This window comes from Mastomys coucha, chromosome X, assembly GCF_008632895.1.
Source record: "Mastomys coucha isolate ucsf_1 chromosome X, UCSF_Mcou_1, whole genome shotgun sequence".
NCBI classification, from domain to species: domain Eukaryota; kingdom Metazoa; phylum Chordata; class Mammalia; order Rodentia; family Muridae; genus Mastomys; species Mastomys coucha.
This window is the reverse complement of record NC_045030.1, coordinates 102,796,188-102,813,598: the sequence shown is the minus strand read 5'-3', so window position 1 is coordinate 102,813,598 and position 17,411 is coordinate 102,796,188. Positions and strand designations below refer to the sequence as shown.

The following is a 17,411-nucleotide window of genomic DNA, read 5'->3' as shown; positions in this document are numbered from 1 at the left end:
AAAAAATACTGCAACATGTAACAAGGACACATGCTCCACCATGTTCATAGCAGCCTTATTTATAATAATGTGCAATTTCTAATGGATTTTCTTTATAAAAGTAGACAGACTTACTGCTTTTAAGAATAGCTAGCTGGGGCTGGAGAGATGGCTCAGCGGGTAAGAGCAACGATTGCTCTTCCAAAGGTCATGAGTTCAAATCCCAGCAACCACATAGTGGCTCACAACCATCTGTAATGAAATCTGACGCCCTCTTCTGGTGTGTCTGAAGACAGCTACAGTATACTTATAATAAATAAATAAATCTTTTTAAAAAAAAAAAAAGGATAGCTAGCTGGAGAGATAGCTCAGTAATTAAAAGCAGTGGCTGCTCTTGCAAACAAAGCACCTAGTTTTGTTTCCCAGCACCAACATGGTGGCTCACAACAGTCTGACTCCTGTTCCAGGAGATCTGATGCTTTCTTCTGGCCTCCATGGGTACTGCATCCACATGGAACACAGATGTACATGCAGGCAAAATACTCATACACTAAAAATAAATAAATCTAAAAAAGCAAAACAAACAAACAAAAAGCCATGGGGCCCAGAGAGATGTCTTAGTAGTTAAGGGTACTTACTCACTGCCTTTATGGAGGGACCGGGTTTAGTTCTCAGCACATAGATGACAGCTCACAAGTGTCCTTAACTGTAGATCCTGGGGATCAGATGTCCTCTTCTGGCTCCATGGGTACCAGCTACACACATGGTTTGAATACATATGTGCAGGCAAAAAAAATGCATACACATAAAATTTCAAATTATATTAGTCCTTCAAAAATTAAAAATAAAAGAATAGGTACAAGAGAGAATAGTAGAATAGGTGAAGATTTTATTTTTAAATCTTTTTTGAGATTTTAACATGCACAAGCATCATAATGGATGATAGTGTTTTATTACATTTTATTCCAAAATTCGACTTTATCAATGCTGAAAGGTGCATGAGTGCTACTGTGGGTGTGAAGAAGAGACGTGTCTAAACAGACTAGGAATCACAGTTGCTAAAGAGTATATTAGAGCCTCCTTCCACTGCAGCTAAGGATGAATGGCTCGTTGCATTATACAACAAAATGTTTACTATCTTTTAAAGCTGTGGGAAACCATTTGATTTTAGGATCTCTACATTGAGAAGGTGCTAATGTAAGCCCTTCTAGTAGTACTTCGTTTATATTGCTTGAGAATTCCACACATGCACATAATTCACTTTGATTAAATCTAATTCTAAGTCATTGCCCTCCACCTTCTACATACCCCCTTCCACTTTCCTCACACAACTTCATGAACTCGTTTTGTCAAGCCCATTGAGTCCACTTAGTGCACTAGTGTGTACTAATTCCATGTAGAAGAATGATAGTAGTAAGCCCTCATCTAGGATCTGTGACCTAAAGACTACATTTGTAGAGATCGTTTATACAGTTACTAATAGCACTTCATAAGAAAGGCTTAAACCCCCTCCTGCTTTCAAAGTAGACTTATAATAGCTTAAGGCATCAAAGCATCATGAAGAGAAGAAGCCAAATGAAGATTTTATTTCTTTAAAAGGGGGCTCTGAAACCATGTAGGAGAATAAGTTAGTTCTTGAAGCTTAATTTTGAAGGAAGTTTGAATACCTTCCTTAAATATCCTTTGATGTGTGTGTTTTATGCAAGGGGAAGACTGGAATAAGAAGATGGTGCTGGAGAGATGGTTCAGTGTTTAAGAGCACTGGCTGCTCATCCAGAGAACCTGGGTTTGATTTCCAACACCCACATGATGGCTCACAGCATCTGTTACTCCAGACCCAGGGAGTCTGGCACCCTTTTCTGGCCTCCACAGAAGCTACATGCATGTGGTCCACAGATATACATGTAGGCAAAACACACACATACACATAAAATACAAATAAAATAAAATACCAAATATTTTAAAAGAAAAAAAGCCACATGCTACTGTCCAGGTAATTTTTTTATCTGAACATTTTTCTATTTGAAGGTGGAAAGAACAACTTCAGTGCTAAATAATTGTTCATTGGTGTGATTGGTTAACAGTCCTTGTTTTGGTTGACGATGACAGGCTAAGTACATTATAGTTTTGGGGCTTGTTTTGTTTTGTTGCAACAAGGTCTCTGTGTGTATCCTGACTATCCTGGAACTCAGTATATAGCTCAGGCAAACCTTAATCTGCCTGCCTCTGCCTGTAGACTTCGGGGACTAAATGTGTGTACTATCACACCCAGCTCACATTATAGTTTTTTTAAAATAGACATCCAGTATTACTTACAATATTTTTTATATTATTGGAACTCAAAGTCCTTGTTGCCAGCTAGATTAAAGTTGACCTTTCCAGCTACTTGATGTTTTTCTCCTACATACTCAGGACCTATACATCTTCAAAGGAGCCCCAATGATTAGGACTGTAATTTAGAGGATAGGGAGACTACATTGTCATTATTTTTTTATTTTATAACATCGCTTTCCATCCTTACATGCCTGTCTGGTATTTTGCATTGTTTTCTGCTACTTACCAGTACTCTAATTTCTAGGCAAAGGTATTTCAGGGTAGTTCTTAATTTATTTTACCCTTTACCATGGCATTTAGAGGAAACTTATTTCATGCGCTTTTAATGATAACATGCTGGCTAATTCCTTAAATTCTCTGTAGTATACTACTACTAATATCTTTTTTCAAACACAAATAATGGTTACCTTATTTCACCTCTTTAAAAAAATTTTTACTTTCTCAATTTCTTTTATAGACTAGTGGTGGTCATCCCTCGGGTATAGATTTGATGTCACCGTCCTTTCTGGTAACTCATTTTATGTTATCTCATGTTTCATTCCCAAGTGCTTTGATATAATGTCATGTGGATCATAACATAGTATTTGGCTATGTAAAAAACAAATTGGAGGCTAGAGAGATAGCTCAGTGGTTAAGAACACTTGTTACTCTTGCAGAGGACCTGCATTCCATTCCCAGCATCCACGATCACAACCATCTGTAACTTTTCAGGTACTCCTGTAGTATCCATTCATACACATAAAATAAATGTAAAGCTAAAAACCTAAATAAATTAATCCAGAAGTAACATAACTATAAAAGAAGTTCCTATAAAAGTGGGAGGTCTGTTTCTTTCCTAATAAGTTAGGAAAGGGATTTCAAACACTTTCATATTTCTGGAGAAAAAACAATTTAATAAGTACTTGTTATGTATATATTCATTCTTTGAACTGTTGCAAGTGTACATCACTGTGCATCTAACAGTGGACTAGACAGCATGAACATCAGTTTGGAATTTATTTGAAAATCCGAACTTTGGTCTATATCCTAGTGATGCTGAATCAGAAAGACTGGGCTAAGCCCCATAAGTCTGTTCTAATACACTCTTTAGGGAATTAGGAGGCACTTACATTTCAAATGTACTCTATTGGAGCTGGCCCCCTGGGAAGTAATTCAGTTAGTAAATGAACTAAATGCCAACTTTATGCCATGCACAGAAGATACAGCATTGAACAAAATGGAAATGATAAAATGAAGTTCACAATTTAGGAAGATTCTTTTCTAATTAAACTCCTTTCATTTTTGTTTTATCCACTTCATTAGAACATATTAAGCTATGAAGTAATGAGTTTGGTTATGACATTTTCTGATACATAAGATATACTTTAATCATATATATTTTTGGTTTAAATCATAGCAAGTTATGATTTCATTAAATTGAAGAAGAGAGCTATTAGAAATAATATTTTTGCTAACTTTAAGTGTTAGATTAAGAATTGGCCAGCTGTGTGATTTCCATATTAATGGTGAGATCATTAGTGATTTAGGAAATTAAAATGACAAATTATTTTCCTAGAAATATTCCTATCATCCTTTATTTTGTATTTATTTCTGAATCTAATCTGTCAAATAATCGTTTTAACCAATGAATTTCCTCCTTTATTTAGCTTAATTTTTCAGAGTTTCTATATAGTCATATACATTGCTATTTCATTCCTTTTTATGGCACAGTGATAACCATAGCTATAGCACATTCTATCTGTTCATCAGTTGATGGTCATCTAAATGAGTTTATGCACAATGTTGCTATAAACCTTTCTGTACAGATTTTTGCATAGGTATATGTCTTACAGTATATATTGCTCTAATTAAAACACCAAAAGCAACCTGACGAGGATTATTTTATCTTATATCACAGTCCAATTATAGTACATCCTTGAGGGAAGTCAAGGCAAGATTTCAAACAGGGCAGGAATCTGGAGGCAGAAGCTGATAGCGACCAAGGAAAGGTTCTGCTGACTAGCTTTGCTCAACCTGGTTTTCTCAATAGTCCAGGATAACCTCCCCAGGGATGGTACCACACACAAAGCACTATGCCTTCCTATAGCGATCACTAATTAAGAAAATGCACTACAGACTTTGCTACAGCCTAATCTTATGGAAACATTTTTGTACTTGAGAGCTCCTCTTCCCAATGACTAAGCTTCCATCAGGTTGACGTCAAACTAGCCAAAACAATATGTATTTTCATTTCTCTCAGATCTATTTCTACAGGACTATTTCTACAGGACTGAGTGCTGTGAAAAAAATATCTTTAAAAAAGCAACTTATGTATTTCCTTTAGACAGGAGCAATTCTGGGTTAATATTGTTGAGATGGGTGGGTGGTCCCATCCTTCAACCAGGGGCTGTGCCTAACCTTTGGATATGGTCTCTACAGCTTCTTTCTCCTCTTTGTTGGGTATTTGAGCTAATGTTATCCCAGTTGGGTCCTGGGATCCTCTTGCTTTCCTGGCATCTGGGACTTCCTTCTTACATGTTGCAGTATCTTTTGGGTATATACCCAGGAGTGGTATAGCTGGGTCCTCTGGTAGAACTATTTCCAATTTCTGGATGAACCGCCAAACTGATTTCCAGAGTGGTTGTACCAGCTTGCAATCCCACCAGCAATGAAGTAATGTTCCTCTTTCTCCATAACCTCTCCAGCATCTGCTGTCACCTGAGTTTTTGATCTTAGCTATTCTAACTGGTGTGAGGTAGAAACTCAGGGTTGGTTTGATTTGCATTTCCCTGATGACTAAGGATGTTGAACATTTCTTTAGGTGCTTCTCAACCCTTCAGTATTCCTCAGTTGAGAATTCTTTGTTTAGCTCTGTACCCCATTTTTAATAGGGTTATTTGGTTCTCTGGAGTCTAACTTCTTGAGTTCTTTGTATATATTAGATAGTAGCCCTGTATCAGATATAGGATTGGTAAAGATCTTTTCCCAATCTGTTGGTTGCTGTTTTGTCCTGTTGACAGTGTCTTTTGCCTTACAGAAGCTTTGCAATTATTGGTCTTTTGCTTTTTTGTTTTGATTTCCTTTCTTGAGTTTTCTTATTTGGTTTGAGGCCCTTTGTCTTTTCCTTTTCTTTCTTTTTGCCAGCAATCCATTGGGACTCCCACTTTTGCGTGGTGTTAAACAATGTGCTGCTTCATTCTCTGGCATGTGGATACCCAGTTGTTCAGCACCATTTGTTTAAAAGACTGTCTTTTCTCCCATTTAATTCTCTTGAAACTTTTATTGAAGATTAATTAAACAAAATGTGATTGATTTATTTCTGAATTCTGTGCTATTGATCTGCATGGGTCAATCCTATGTCAGTATGGCATAGTAGTTAACGTAGCTTTGCACAGTGCATTATGAATTTTGACTATAGGAGTCTTCATACTTTTTCCTTCCTTTTTAAAGATTGTATTGATAACATAGGTCCCTTAAATTTTCATATGAATTTTAGGATCAATTTGTTAATTTCTGCCAAAAATTCAACTGAGACTCTGATAAAGGCTGTGTTCAATCTGTAGATCAAAATTACCATCTTACTAATGTCCTCTGATCCATGGGGTTTCCTTCTGTTTGTTTAAGGAGTTTATTTCAGTATATTTTACAGTTCTCAGACATGTTTTATACCTTTGTTATATTCATTCATACAGTTTGCTTTTATGTTTCTTTAAAAAAAAAAAAAAGACAGGGTCTCTGCATGTAGTCCTGCCTATCCTCAAAGTCACTATGTAGACCAGGTTGGCCTCAAACTTACAAAGATCTGCCTTCCAAGTACTGTGATTAAAGTTGTACACCGCCAAGCCTGGACCTATTTTTTTCAATACTGTTTTTAAAAGGAATTGATCATTTTCTTAGTTTTTTTTTTCAGACTGTTGGCTTCTACTGTTTAAACAGATTTCATCTTTTAAAAATATGTATATCCTGCTCTATCATTAATGAGGGTGTATTTATAAGCCCAATTAAATGGTTTCTTTTAGAAGTTGGCGTAGCCATGGTGTTTTTTTCTCAGCAATAGAAAAGTAACATACAGAGGCTTGTGTTAAAAGTCATGAAAGTGACAAACGAAACCAGAGAACAGCTAGACATTAAACAGATAAAGACAGATAAGCAGACAGTTTGGAATGCCCTGTGTTGTTGGTATTTTTATGGTTGTTATTCTGAATCACCAGAGTGCTTTATACAATGATTTCCCTAGGGAACAACACACCAGTTAGTTATCCAATACCAAATGGTCAGCCTTGAATACATTCATACAAGTATCATCATACAGACTGAGCGGGTTGTTCTTGTGTATCTGTATGGGATAACAATTCATGGAAAAAAAGGCCATGAATTTGAAATAAAGCAAGGAAGGCTATATGGGAGGGCTGGGAGGAAGGAATGGGGAAATGAAATAATTATAATCTCAAAAAATAAAAGGAATAAATTATTTATTTTTTTCATTAATTTACTTATTTATTTACTTATATCCCAATGATTATCTCCTGGTTCCATCCTCACACAGTCCCTCCCTCAAGCCTCCTTTTCTTCTCTGAGAGGGTGGAAGTCCCCTTGGTTATCCTCCCATCCTGGCACATCAGTGACTGTACAGAATTACAACACTGCAAGCTATCCAGTCATGTCATTACATTGGCTCTTTCATTTAGTGTGTGCTTTTTCCCTCTATAGAGTATTTACAATTCACTTTGTCATATACATTGTTTGTAATTTTTAGGTTTTGAAATTAAAATATAAGTATTATGATACTCGATCACAGGATAGAGGTCACTTTTGATTTACATTTGTTCTTCTCCCAAGTCACCTGCAGCCTGTATTGCTGCAAGTAGTGGATCTTTTCCTACCGTGTGTGATCAACAGACATCTAAAGATAGTCGTCAAGGCCAATGGCAACGCAGGAGAAGGCTAGATGGAGCACTAAATAGAGTACCAATTGGATTTTATCAAAAAGTATGGAAAATTTTGCAGAAAGTGAGTATAACACAGTGTTCTTCTTTATCCCCTCTTGGAATTCTGAGTCTGTCTAGCTATCATGATATAATCAACATGGTTGTAATTATATAGAGATGAAAATGCTCAGATAAAGTATAGACAAAAACACAAAGCAACTGATTTATTGTGACATTAATAGTTTAGTCTATTTTCCTTGTTATTACAATATATTGTTTCTAAATAAGATTTTTAAAATCATAACCTGTTTGCTTTGGGCTATAGTTGAACATTGTGGGATATTGCAACACATTTGCTGCCAGTCAATAATGTGCTGCTAAGTTGCTCACTTTCTTTGTTGTTATGAGAGTGGAGATGTTATTTATGGCTCTATGCTATTCATATTTATATGTCACTACAAGAAATCAAATGACATATGTGGGGAGTTTGCACAGGCAGCTCTTATATGCTTTCTTAGATGAATAGCACTAAACAAATGGAAAGCCACAATGATGCTCTTGTTGATGATGATGGCTTCTTCTTTTTTGTTTGTTTTTGCTTTTTGTTTTTTTGGTGTGTGTGTGTGTGTGTGTGTGTGTGTGTGTGTGTGTGTGTGTGTTTATTTTATATGTATGTGTGCCCGAGTATATATGTATGTTCATGAAGTTCCAACAGAAGTCAGAAGATGGCATCTGCTCTCCTGGAATTGGAGTTACAGGTAGTTAGTTGTGAGCCATCATGTGGGTGGGGTTTTCTTCAAGACCAGTCTCTTAGTTAGGGTTTTACTGCTGTGAACAGACACTATGACCTAGGTAACTCTTAAAAGAACAACATATAGTTGGAGCTGGCCTACAGGTTTTGAGATTCAGTCCAGTATCATCAAGTATCCATGGCAGTATCCAGCCTGCATGGCAGTATCCAGGCAGGCATGGTGCAGAAGGAGCTGAGAGTTCTACATCTTCATCTGAAGGCTGCTAGCAGAATCCTCACTTCCAGGCAGCTAGGATGAGGGTTTTATAGCCCAGAGTGACACACCTACTCCAACAGGCCTACTCCCTGGGCCTAGCATATAGAAGCTATCACAACTAGTAACTGCTCTTAACCTTTGAGCCATCTCTTCCTCTCTGAATTATTTGTTTTGAAACATGGTTTGTTACTGTCCAGGCCAGCCTCCAATTCAAGATCTCAGACTCTTGGAGTGCTGTGATTCCTGGCATGCACCACCACACCAGGCCTAGATAAAATTCTTGGTGTGATTAATATTTCTTCTTATTTTACAAAGAACATGTAAGGGCATATCACATCATTATGGTGATGCTAGTTTTTAGAGGGCCAGGAAGACCATTATGCTCATTGACTGTTCTCATTTATACAAATGCAGTCTTTTTTTCTTTCTCCTGAGATAGCTGTCATATATCTCACTCTGGCCTCGTTGTGACCAAGGATGACTTTGCTGATCCTTCTGCCTTTGCCTCCTGGCTGCCAGGATTACACGTGTGTACTACCACACCCAGTCATGCTGCTCTGGGAAGTGAGCCAAAGGCTTCATGCATGTGAGGCAAGCACTGTACCAGCTAAGCTACATCTCCATTCCAGCCTCATGGGTGCTACTTTTGCTTCATTCCCTTAAGAAGGACATGAGAAATATTTCACTAATAGCATCATAACCTTGACGTAGATTTTTGACCCTGTCAGGATAATGATCTTTCAGAGACATATTAGAGATAGCAAAAGTTGATACTTCACAGTCTGCTCTAAGGACCTTCATTTTATAGATTACTTCAAGTCTGCTTTGTTACAGCTACTATTATAACATGATAGAGACGAGATAGAGGTAGTATATATTTTCTCTCTCCAGTTACTCATGGATTACCACAATTCAACGTAATAGACATGTATTAGGTGCTCTGTCCACATAAGGATGTGTATTCTTTGTCATCAAGGAGTTGAATCTTGTGGCTACCTTCTTTCAAAGCAACTGTAATACAGGCCAAAATGATTTGTAATAAAGATACCTAACCACAGGGCAGGCAAAATGATCTTGCCACCGTGACTAACCATCTGAGTTCCATCCAGGAACCCACATAATGGAAAATAAGAACTAACACCTGCTGGTTGCCCTCTGACTTCCACACATTTGTTTGAAAAGGGTGCTGTAGGAATAAAAACAAAGGACTATTAAGTCTGTCAAGAAAGAATGAGTGTTTTTTGACAGAATCAAAACCTAGACTTGGTGTCTTGAAGAGGTTAAACACATGCCTTTCCAGGCATGAAAGTAAATAACTTTTATGTTTCAAAGTTGGTAATTGAATGTACAGAGATTACTTAGAATCTGGAATATAGTGTGTAATTGTCCAACTGAGTCAGTAAACCTGTTGGTCATATGTGGTTGTTTTATATAGTGTTTCGGCTTCTGTAGAATCTAAAATAAGTGATTAATTTCCACTGCTTTTTAATAGTTGAGTTGATATGCTAGCGAAAGGCAAAGAATTACTCGTGTTATCTATTGACCCAGGTATGGTGTTCCACACCTGTAGTTGAAAGCACTGAGGAGATAAGGCAAAACTTCCCATGTCCATGAGCAGCCTCAGCTGTCACACAGACTCTACTGGAGTATATGTGGTACCACATAGTGAATTTGAGATATGATTAGAGTACCTATGACCATGTCTCAAATAATGACAATGATAATAATATTTACTGAGATCTACTATGCAGCAGGGTGTCTTCTGGTTATTCCCATTGCAAAAGACAAAATAGCCAACAGTTATGTCTTTGTGGAACTTATATTACTTGCAATAAGTAGTAAACAGCAAATAATATATCTAAAATGTTAAAAGATGGTGGGAAAATAGGACAGGATAAAAATATTGATAAGGTGTGGTATGCGTTTTTCCACTTCTTCCCCTGCGGTGTCCAGGTACCATTGCACACTAGATGGGGAAGGATGGTACATAACTGTGTTCTACAGTCCACATTTTCCTTTGGTGTGTCTAGACTCCAGTATACACTAGGCAGGAAAGGATGAAGCGAAGTACAGAATGGGTGGGTCACAGGACTCCCCAGACAAGGTCAGAGAAGAAGAAGTCCTGCTGGTAAAGGGTGTCCCCAATTTCTGCCAAGCTCAGAAGACTATCAGAACAATGGTAGACTTTGACCTTAATCAGCAGAGCCCAACAATAAGGGACTCAACTAGAACAAGTAGGAATGGGTCATGTACAGAAATGTATACAGTGAGTTATTTTTACAGCCTAAGTCTCCTCAAGGTCTATTTAATTTCTTTTAAAAAAATGTGTGTGTGTGTGTGTGTGTGTGTGTGTGTGTGTGTGTGTGTGTGTGTGCATATACACATGACAGTGGGGGATACATACATGGAGGGGTTAAAAACCAACTTTGTGGAGTATGTTCTCCATTTTGTCCTTTACTTGGGATTATGGGAGTACAGTCATGTCATTGGGCTTGCATGGAGGTTGGGGAGCACCTTTTACCTGTCAAGCCATCTTTGAAGCACACTTAGAAATATGAGGTCTCTTCTTCTAGCTGCCCAGTTGTTAGCTCATCTCTGGTAATAACATGATTTTCTATTTCAGTGTCATGGGCTTTCTGTGGAAGGTTTTGTTCTTCCCTCTTCAACCACTAGAGAGGTAAGATTCTGTCTTTCCTATTTACATGATAGAAAGCTTGCCATCTGAAATTTTTCAGTTACCAGCTATTGAATTGATATTGATTGAATGATATTATGGAAACTAAATATATCAATTAGTTGTTTCTTTGGTTTTTTGTGTGTGGTTTTTTTTTCCAGGCTGGCCTCAAACTCAGAAATCTGCCTGCCTCTGCCTCCCAAGTGCTGAAAGGCGTACGCCATCACTGCCTGGCTATATCAATTAGTTTTTAAAGTAAGAGACCTTCCATTTTATAAATCCACTAACTGTGAAATGCATGAAGGAGGTAAAGATGGAATGGGACTACTAGGCAATAATAATATGGTGCTGGAGAGCTGGCTCAGTCAGTAAACTGCCTTGCTGTACAAGCATGAACTTTTTCTTCTCTGGATTATTTTCTTCGAGCAAAGTTCCAGAAATAAGATTTTAGGTTAGAGGACAGTTACACTTTTATGACTCTTGTTATGCATTACCAGATTGCTTTCTAAACTGATTAAACCAATTTATACCATTTCATTAAAGGGGCTGAAGCCATATTGTAGTTACAGGGCTTTTTACTACTTTTCAAAGGAAAGGATTCATGTTCTTGGGTGATGGGATCTTAGAAAGTGAATTGTTTCATTTTCTGTCACAGATGACCCCAGGTGAGATTAAATTCTCTGTCCACGTGGAGTCTGTCCTGAATCGTGTGCCTCAGCCCGAGTACCGCCAACTTCTGGTTGAAGCCATCCTTGTTCTCACCATGCTGGCAGATATTGAAATTCATAGCATTGGGAGCATCATTGCTGTGGAGAAAATAGTTCATATTGCCAACGACTTGTTCCTTCAAGAACAGGTAGGTTGCCTAATGTGGAATACACCTGTAGTCACTGCATCTAGGAGTTTGGAGGTAGGAGGATTGGGAGATCAGGGCCAGGCTCAGCTATTTAGTGAGTTCAAGACCAGCTTTAGCTACAGGAGACCCAAAACCTACAATAGATATTTCCTTCTCTCAGCCACTGTGAGAGAAGACAGAGGTATCCAAATAAAATATGAAGGACTACCAGCCAAGGTGTGTGGGGGGCGGTCCCAATGTAGTCTCACTAGGTTTCTCGCCAAATGCTATTAACAGGGAATGTTTTAGCATATGTGACTCATTTAATCAATTTTAATTGATATTGTAATTTCAAAATGCTTTATAATAGAAAATTCTAAATAGTAATTAAAATAATTTAGGGAGTCTAGTGAGAAGTGCTATGTATAGAAACTCATATCCATCCTTCATAACCCTTCATGTCCCCTTCTAGTTAGAGAGAGAAATAAATGGGGATGGGGAGGAAGCTCAGAGGTACACTAATTAGAGTTTGACTCAGTAGGATCAGTGACTTTTCCCTTTCACTGTGTTTTCCTACCTTTTTAAACCAAATAGAAAACCCTCGGTGCAGATGATATCATGTTGGCGAAGGATCCTGCATCTGGCATCTGTACTCTTCTGTATGACAGTGCACCCAGTGGCAGATTTGGCACCATGACCTACCTCTCCAAGGCAGCTGCCACCTATGTGCAGGAGTTTCTGCCACACAGCCTCTGCGCCATGCAGTGATGGCTGTGGGTTCTTCCTGCTAGAACAGTATCTAGCCCGGGTGGTTGATTGTGCATGGAACTGACATCTTAACACCTGATCACTCCCCCATGCCCCTTTCCTGCCCCATCCCTCCCAAGAAGAGAGAACTTTGCTGATAATCTCACTACTTTTGAAGAAAAGAATCTTTTTATCTGGAGACTCGCCTCCAGAGCGAAGGTTCAACTGGGCCTGCAATCACTATCCCTATTTCTTTTGTAGTTCATAAAAGTCTGCATGTGTTTTTATTCGGTAGAGCTGTTACCAGCTTAGTTTTTAAACTCCTATTGAGGAGTAGGTATTAATAATTTATTCCTGTGAGTTAGATTTCTTATTTGTTGGTTTTTACGTGTATATATGAGTGGTAGGTATTGACTGGGCCATCATTTCAAGAGAATAGATTTTCTGCTGCTGTAAATTGGAACTGTCTACTCTAAGTGCCTTGACTTAGGAAAAGCCAGTACCAGATCCTGGCTTCCTTCTTCACTCACACTCACAGGCTGCTTTGCTCTGAGTGGTGAAATAGTGGGGTTTTGTAGAAGCATTGCCTTTCATTGTTCTTTCTGTATCTACCCACAATGCCTACTGTCTCTGTGGTGAAATATTAAAAAATGTAAGCTCACATGGAAGTTTAAGAATTTCTGTGTTAACACTTTGAATAACCCAGAGAAAGGGAGCCAGAAGCTTAATTCCAGAGAGGAAAGGAAAGGAGAGAAGTTGTGTGTGTAGTGCTTTCTTTACACATAGGGAGCCAAAAGACCAGCAGGTAGGTAGGTTGCTTGTGGACAGCCTTGGATACCAAATCCTTGCCTCTGGAGTGTAACCACACACAACACAGAGAGTAACTGAAGCCTATCTTAGGCAAAAAAGAACCCACCAGTCCAGTCTGGGGCTGCCCTACTGAACAGCCCTTTCCCATACCTTGGCTTGCCATCTCAGTCAGCCCCAGCACAGCCAGCTACCCTTAACTCCCTCCACATTTATTCTTCAACTCTTTCATTTACATGTATTTACTTTTTAATTCTAGTACTTAAGTCCCTTAATCTTGGTAACTGTGGCCAAATATCTATTTCTATACAGATCTGTGTGTGCTTGTAAGTGGTTAAATAATTTAAGTATTTTTGATGTGTCTGTCTGCCTCTACATGGATGGACTGAATAAGAATGTAAATAATATTGCAAACCAAGCCTGGTCATACTTGCTACTAATCCAAGCACTTGAGAAACTGAGGCAGGAGGAGCATGAATTCAAAGCCAGCCTGGGATACATAGCAAGTTTCAGGGCAGTGTGGGTATGAGACCGTGTCTCAAAAACATTTGAAAGCATGCTGCTCGTGTGTGAGAGAGTGGTGGGCTGGTCTTAGGCTGACACTCGAAGGGTAGTGGAAATATCCCTTCTGGCCTATTTTTTGCTTTGCTGTGTAGGTAGCCTGGCTTAACAGAGAGGTTTCTCCTGATCTTCCTTGTTTCTACCCAGAGAATTTCCTACTCAACTCCCCTTTCCCTCAAAAATTTAAGGGTTTTCTCCTAGACCAGTAATGGGTATAATGGGGCAGTAAGCTCAAAACAATCACAGAGTCAGGAGGAGTCGTCTGAGCACTCTGGTTAAGTGCAGTGTGCTAGCAGACAGGCAGTGGACACCAAGGGCTGCCCTCCACCTCTTCCCTCTCACAAACCCTGGAAACACAGGGAGGAGCTTTCTGAGTCCTGGCTTTCTGGTCACTTCTGAGGAGAACATACAAGCTGCTTTGTGCCTGTTTGTGTTTTCATGGCCTGTGAGTATACCCCAGTCACAGGAAGGACGCCAAGCACTGTGGGTGGGAGTTGCCGCTTCTCCCCAAATCTCTGTCTTTGAATTGACACTGATGCCTACATTTCTCTGGAGTTACTGACTTGCCTGTGGATATAATGCTCAGACAGCGGTATTTCATTTTTAAAGTGACTTTTCAGAAAATATTACTGGCATTTTGCTCATTTTAAGACTGTAAACATAAAGAAAAAGAACGTGCTGGAACTTTTTTAAAACCACATAATGCGTTGAAATTAGAATAAAGACTAAGAATTGACTATGTCTAGCATTTCTGCTTATCTGATTTGTGACTAAAGCTAATTCAGGATTATTTCATATAATGTTTTGTTATGAAGTATGCTCAAAGCTCATTAAGTAGGTCAAATAACACTACCATTTATATACTATACATGATATTATATATTTATATATTATTATATATTATACCATATATAAAATAACCTGCAAGTTTAGTGCTGTCTTTAGACAGACTGCCCACTAAAAATATAAGATGGGTGTTTACTTCAACTCTATATAAGTGGTGTTTCTAAACTACTGGAAAATAAATAGTTTGCTCTCCTGAATATCTTCAATATTTCACATATTGTTTAAAATACTCACTGGCTTGAGCTTAGTGGTAGGAGCACATGCCTTTAATCCTAGCACTTAAAAGGCAGAGGCAGCCTGGTCTACAGAGTGAGTTCCAGGACAGCCAGGGCCACATAGGGATACCCTGTCTTAGAAAACAAAAAACAAAACAAAACAAAAAAACTTACTGGCCATTTCTATAACAAGAGAGTACTATCCAACAAAGATGAACAGTGTCTCTACATGTCCTGCCTAGATAATTTAGTTTTACTACAATCTAGGAATTTGACCCAACTGGTATGGCAAAAATTATAACCCTTAGCCATAGTGTATAGAATCAATCTCCAATCTCTCTCTCTCTCTCTCTCTCTCTCTCTCTCTCTCTCTGTGTGTGTGTGTGTGTGTGTGTGTGTGTGTGTGCGCGCGCGCGCATGCGCATGTGTGTGTCAGATACTTGTGTAGCATGCTGGTGCACATGCATGTGGAGGCCAAGGCTCAACCTGGGGTATTATTCCTCAGAAGCCCCCTTCCCACTTTGTAGTAGAGTCTTTTACTGGGATCTGGGGGGCATATTAGTTATACTAGGCTGACTGGTCAGTGAATCTGAAGCATCCTTCTATCTGGGTCCCCAACACCATGCCCAGCTTCTTCTATAGGTTCTCATGCTTACATAGCAAGTACTTTACCCACCAAGCTATCTCCCTGACCCTTAGTCTTTATTTTTGTCCAGTTGAAGTAACTTCTGATCTTGGTTTGGTCAGTAGAGTCCTTATTTTTGCTTCTTTACCTGGCATCCTTTTAAATAATCACTTTCTGTCACTCTCACAAGCATTCTAGAGTCGATGATACGATCACCTTGTATCTAGTAGGAGTCTCGTTTCTTTTAAGGCTATACCTCAAAGCTCAAAACCTGTTCTCAAAGCACTAGAAGTACTTGACATCAGTGAGTTGGATTTAGATAACAGGTAAAACTTTGTGGACATATTAAAGATGTTTGACATAAATCTTTAAAAATAAATACTATGTTTGTTCTTGCCAAGTGCATTTTACCTTTGCAGTCAACATTTGAGGTAGGCAGTGATGGTATCCCCATCTTACTATACATGAGGGAACATAGGCAGTGATGGCTGAAGCAAACTGCCCAAGGTAAATTAGCTAATAAGGTGCTGTTCTAGGATTTGAATTCCTGTACTGACTTTAGAGTTCCCATTCATAACTATTGTATTCTTCAAGGAAGATATGTTAGAAGATGATGGGAAGGAAGACAAGGCTCAGAATCCTGAAGCATCAGTGAAAAGGGTGTGAACTGAGCAAAGGCAGCCAATGGCAAAATGCTGTCTTTTTGTTTGTTTTGTTTGTTTGTTTGTTTGTTTAAATATGGAACGCTTCACAAATTTGTGTGTCATCCTTGCGAAGGGGCCATGATAATCTTCTCTGTATCGTTCCAATTTTAGTATATGTGCTGCCGAAGCGAGCACAAAATGCTGTCTTTATATATTCATTTTTCCTTTTCCTGCCTCTGCCAGCAAAGGGAGACCCACCAAAGAAACTGCCCTGTCCATTCTGACTTCAAAGGTTCCAACATTACCTTTGTCAATGATAAGAGAAGCCCACTCAAGTAGTTGTTTAGGGACATCACCTACTGCCTGTTTGTCCCAGCATAAAGTTTCTTACTGGGAAGATCTGTGGCTGTTTTTGCAATATGTATAATGTGTATAGTAACCCTTATTAAAACTCTGCTCCTCTGATTTTTTTTCTAACTTGATATCTTTCTTTTGTCTCCTTTCTGGAGACACTGCCCACTCCTCCTAATATCCACATGTAGGAATCTCAAAAATTATTTTTCTTCCAACTCAAAGATCCTCACCATGGTACAGAACAGGTCATAATTTACATCCAATTTGTGAAAAACAAACTCTCTCCCTCTCTCTCCTTCCCCCCCTTTCCTTAACCTCATCTGGAGGTGGGTGTTTGCACACATTTGTACATGTATGGAAGCCAGTGGTTGGTATCAGGTGTCTGCTTCAGTCACTTTCCACCTAGTTTTAGAGTCAAGGTCTCTCATCAAACCTGCACTCAAGGAGAGCTGCGTATTTCTGCATCCTTCACAACTGAGATGTCAGACAACTGGCTTTTATGTGGGTGCTCAGGATCTGAAATCAGGTTATCATGACTGTCTACCAAACACTTTGCTGACTGAGCTATCTCTCCAGTCCCAACTTGCATTTTAATTTTTAAAAAAGAAATTGACTCTGGTGCTGCAAAAACAATGGATTGCAGGGCAGTAAAGAATAGGAAAGGGCAAATCAAAATGCCCCTGAGATTTCATCTCACACCAGTCAGAGTGGCTAAGATCAAAAACTTAGGTGACAGCAGATGCTGGCAAGGTTATGGAGAAAGAGGAACACTCCTCCATTGTTGGTGGGATTGCAAGCTGGTACAACTACTCTGGAAATTAGTTTGGTGGTTCCTCAGGAAATTGGACATAGTACTACCAGAGGACCCAGCTATAC

The 17,411-nt window shown here is 38.8% G+C and overlaps 1 protein-coding gene and 1 non-coding gene across 7 annotated transcripts in view; one reads left to right on the top strand and one right to left on the bottom strand.

Moving 5' to 3' along the window:
- Positions 1–14,597, top strand: part of Phka1 (phosphorylase kinase regulatory subunit alpha 1) — a 127,612-nt gene extending 113,015 nt beyond the window's left edge. For 3 of the 6 annotated variants that reach the window (XM_031365998.1, XM_031366010.1, XM_031366025.1), the window contains 5 exons: positions 2,771–2,821; positions 7,132–7,302; positions 10,851–10,904; positions 11,557–11,757; positions 12,331–14,597. In XM_031365998.1, coding sequence (XP_031221858.1) covers positions 2,771–2,821; positions 7,132–7,302; positions 10,851–10,904; positions 11,557–11,757; positions 12,331–12,504 — 651 coding nt within the window. In that variant the 3' untranslated portion in view covers positions 12,505–14,597. The remainder of the gene's footprint in view (positions 1–2,770; positions 2,822–7,131; positions 7,303–10,850; positions 10,905–11,556; positions 11,758–12,330) is intronic. The other 3 variants (XM_031366019.1, XM_031366035.1, XM_031366001.1) reach the window with 2 other exon arrangements.
- A 1,672-nt stretch (positions 14,598–16,269) lies between these two features.
- LOC116095797 lies at positions 16,270–16,376 on the bottom strand. The gene has a single exon (XR_004120727.1). It is a non-coding gene; the product is annotated as a U6 spliceosomal RNA (small nuclear RNA).
- Between the last annotated feature and the right edge of the window lie 1,035 nt (positions 16,377–17,411).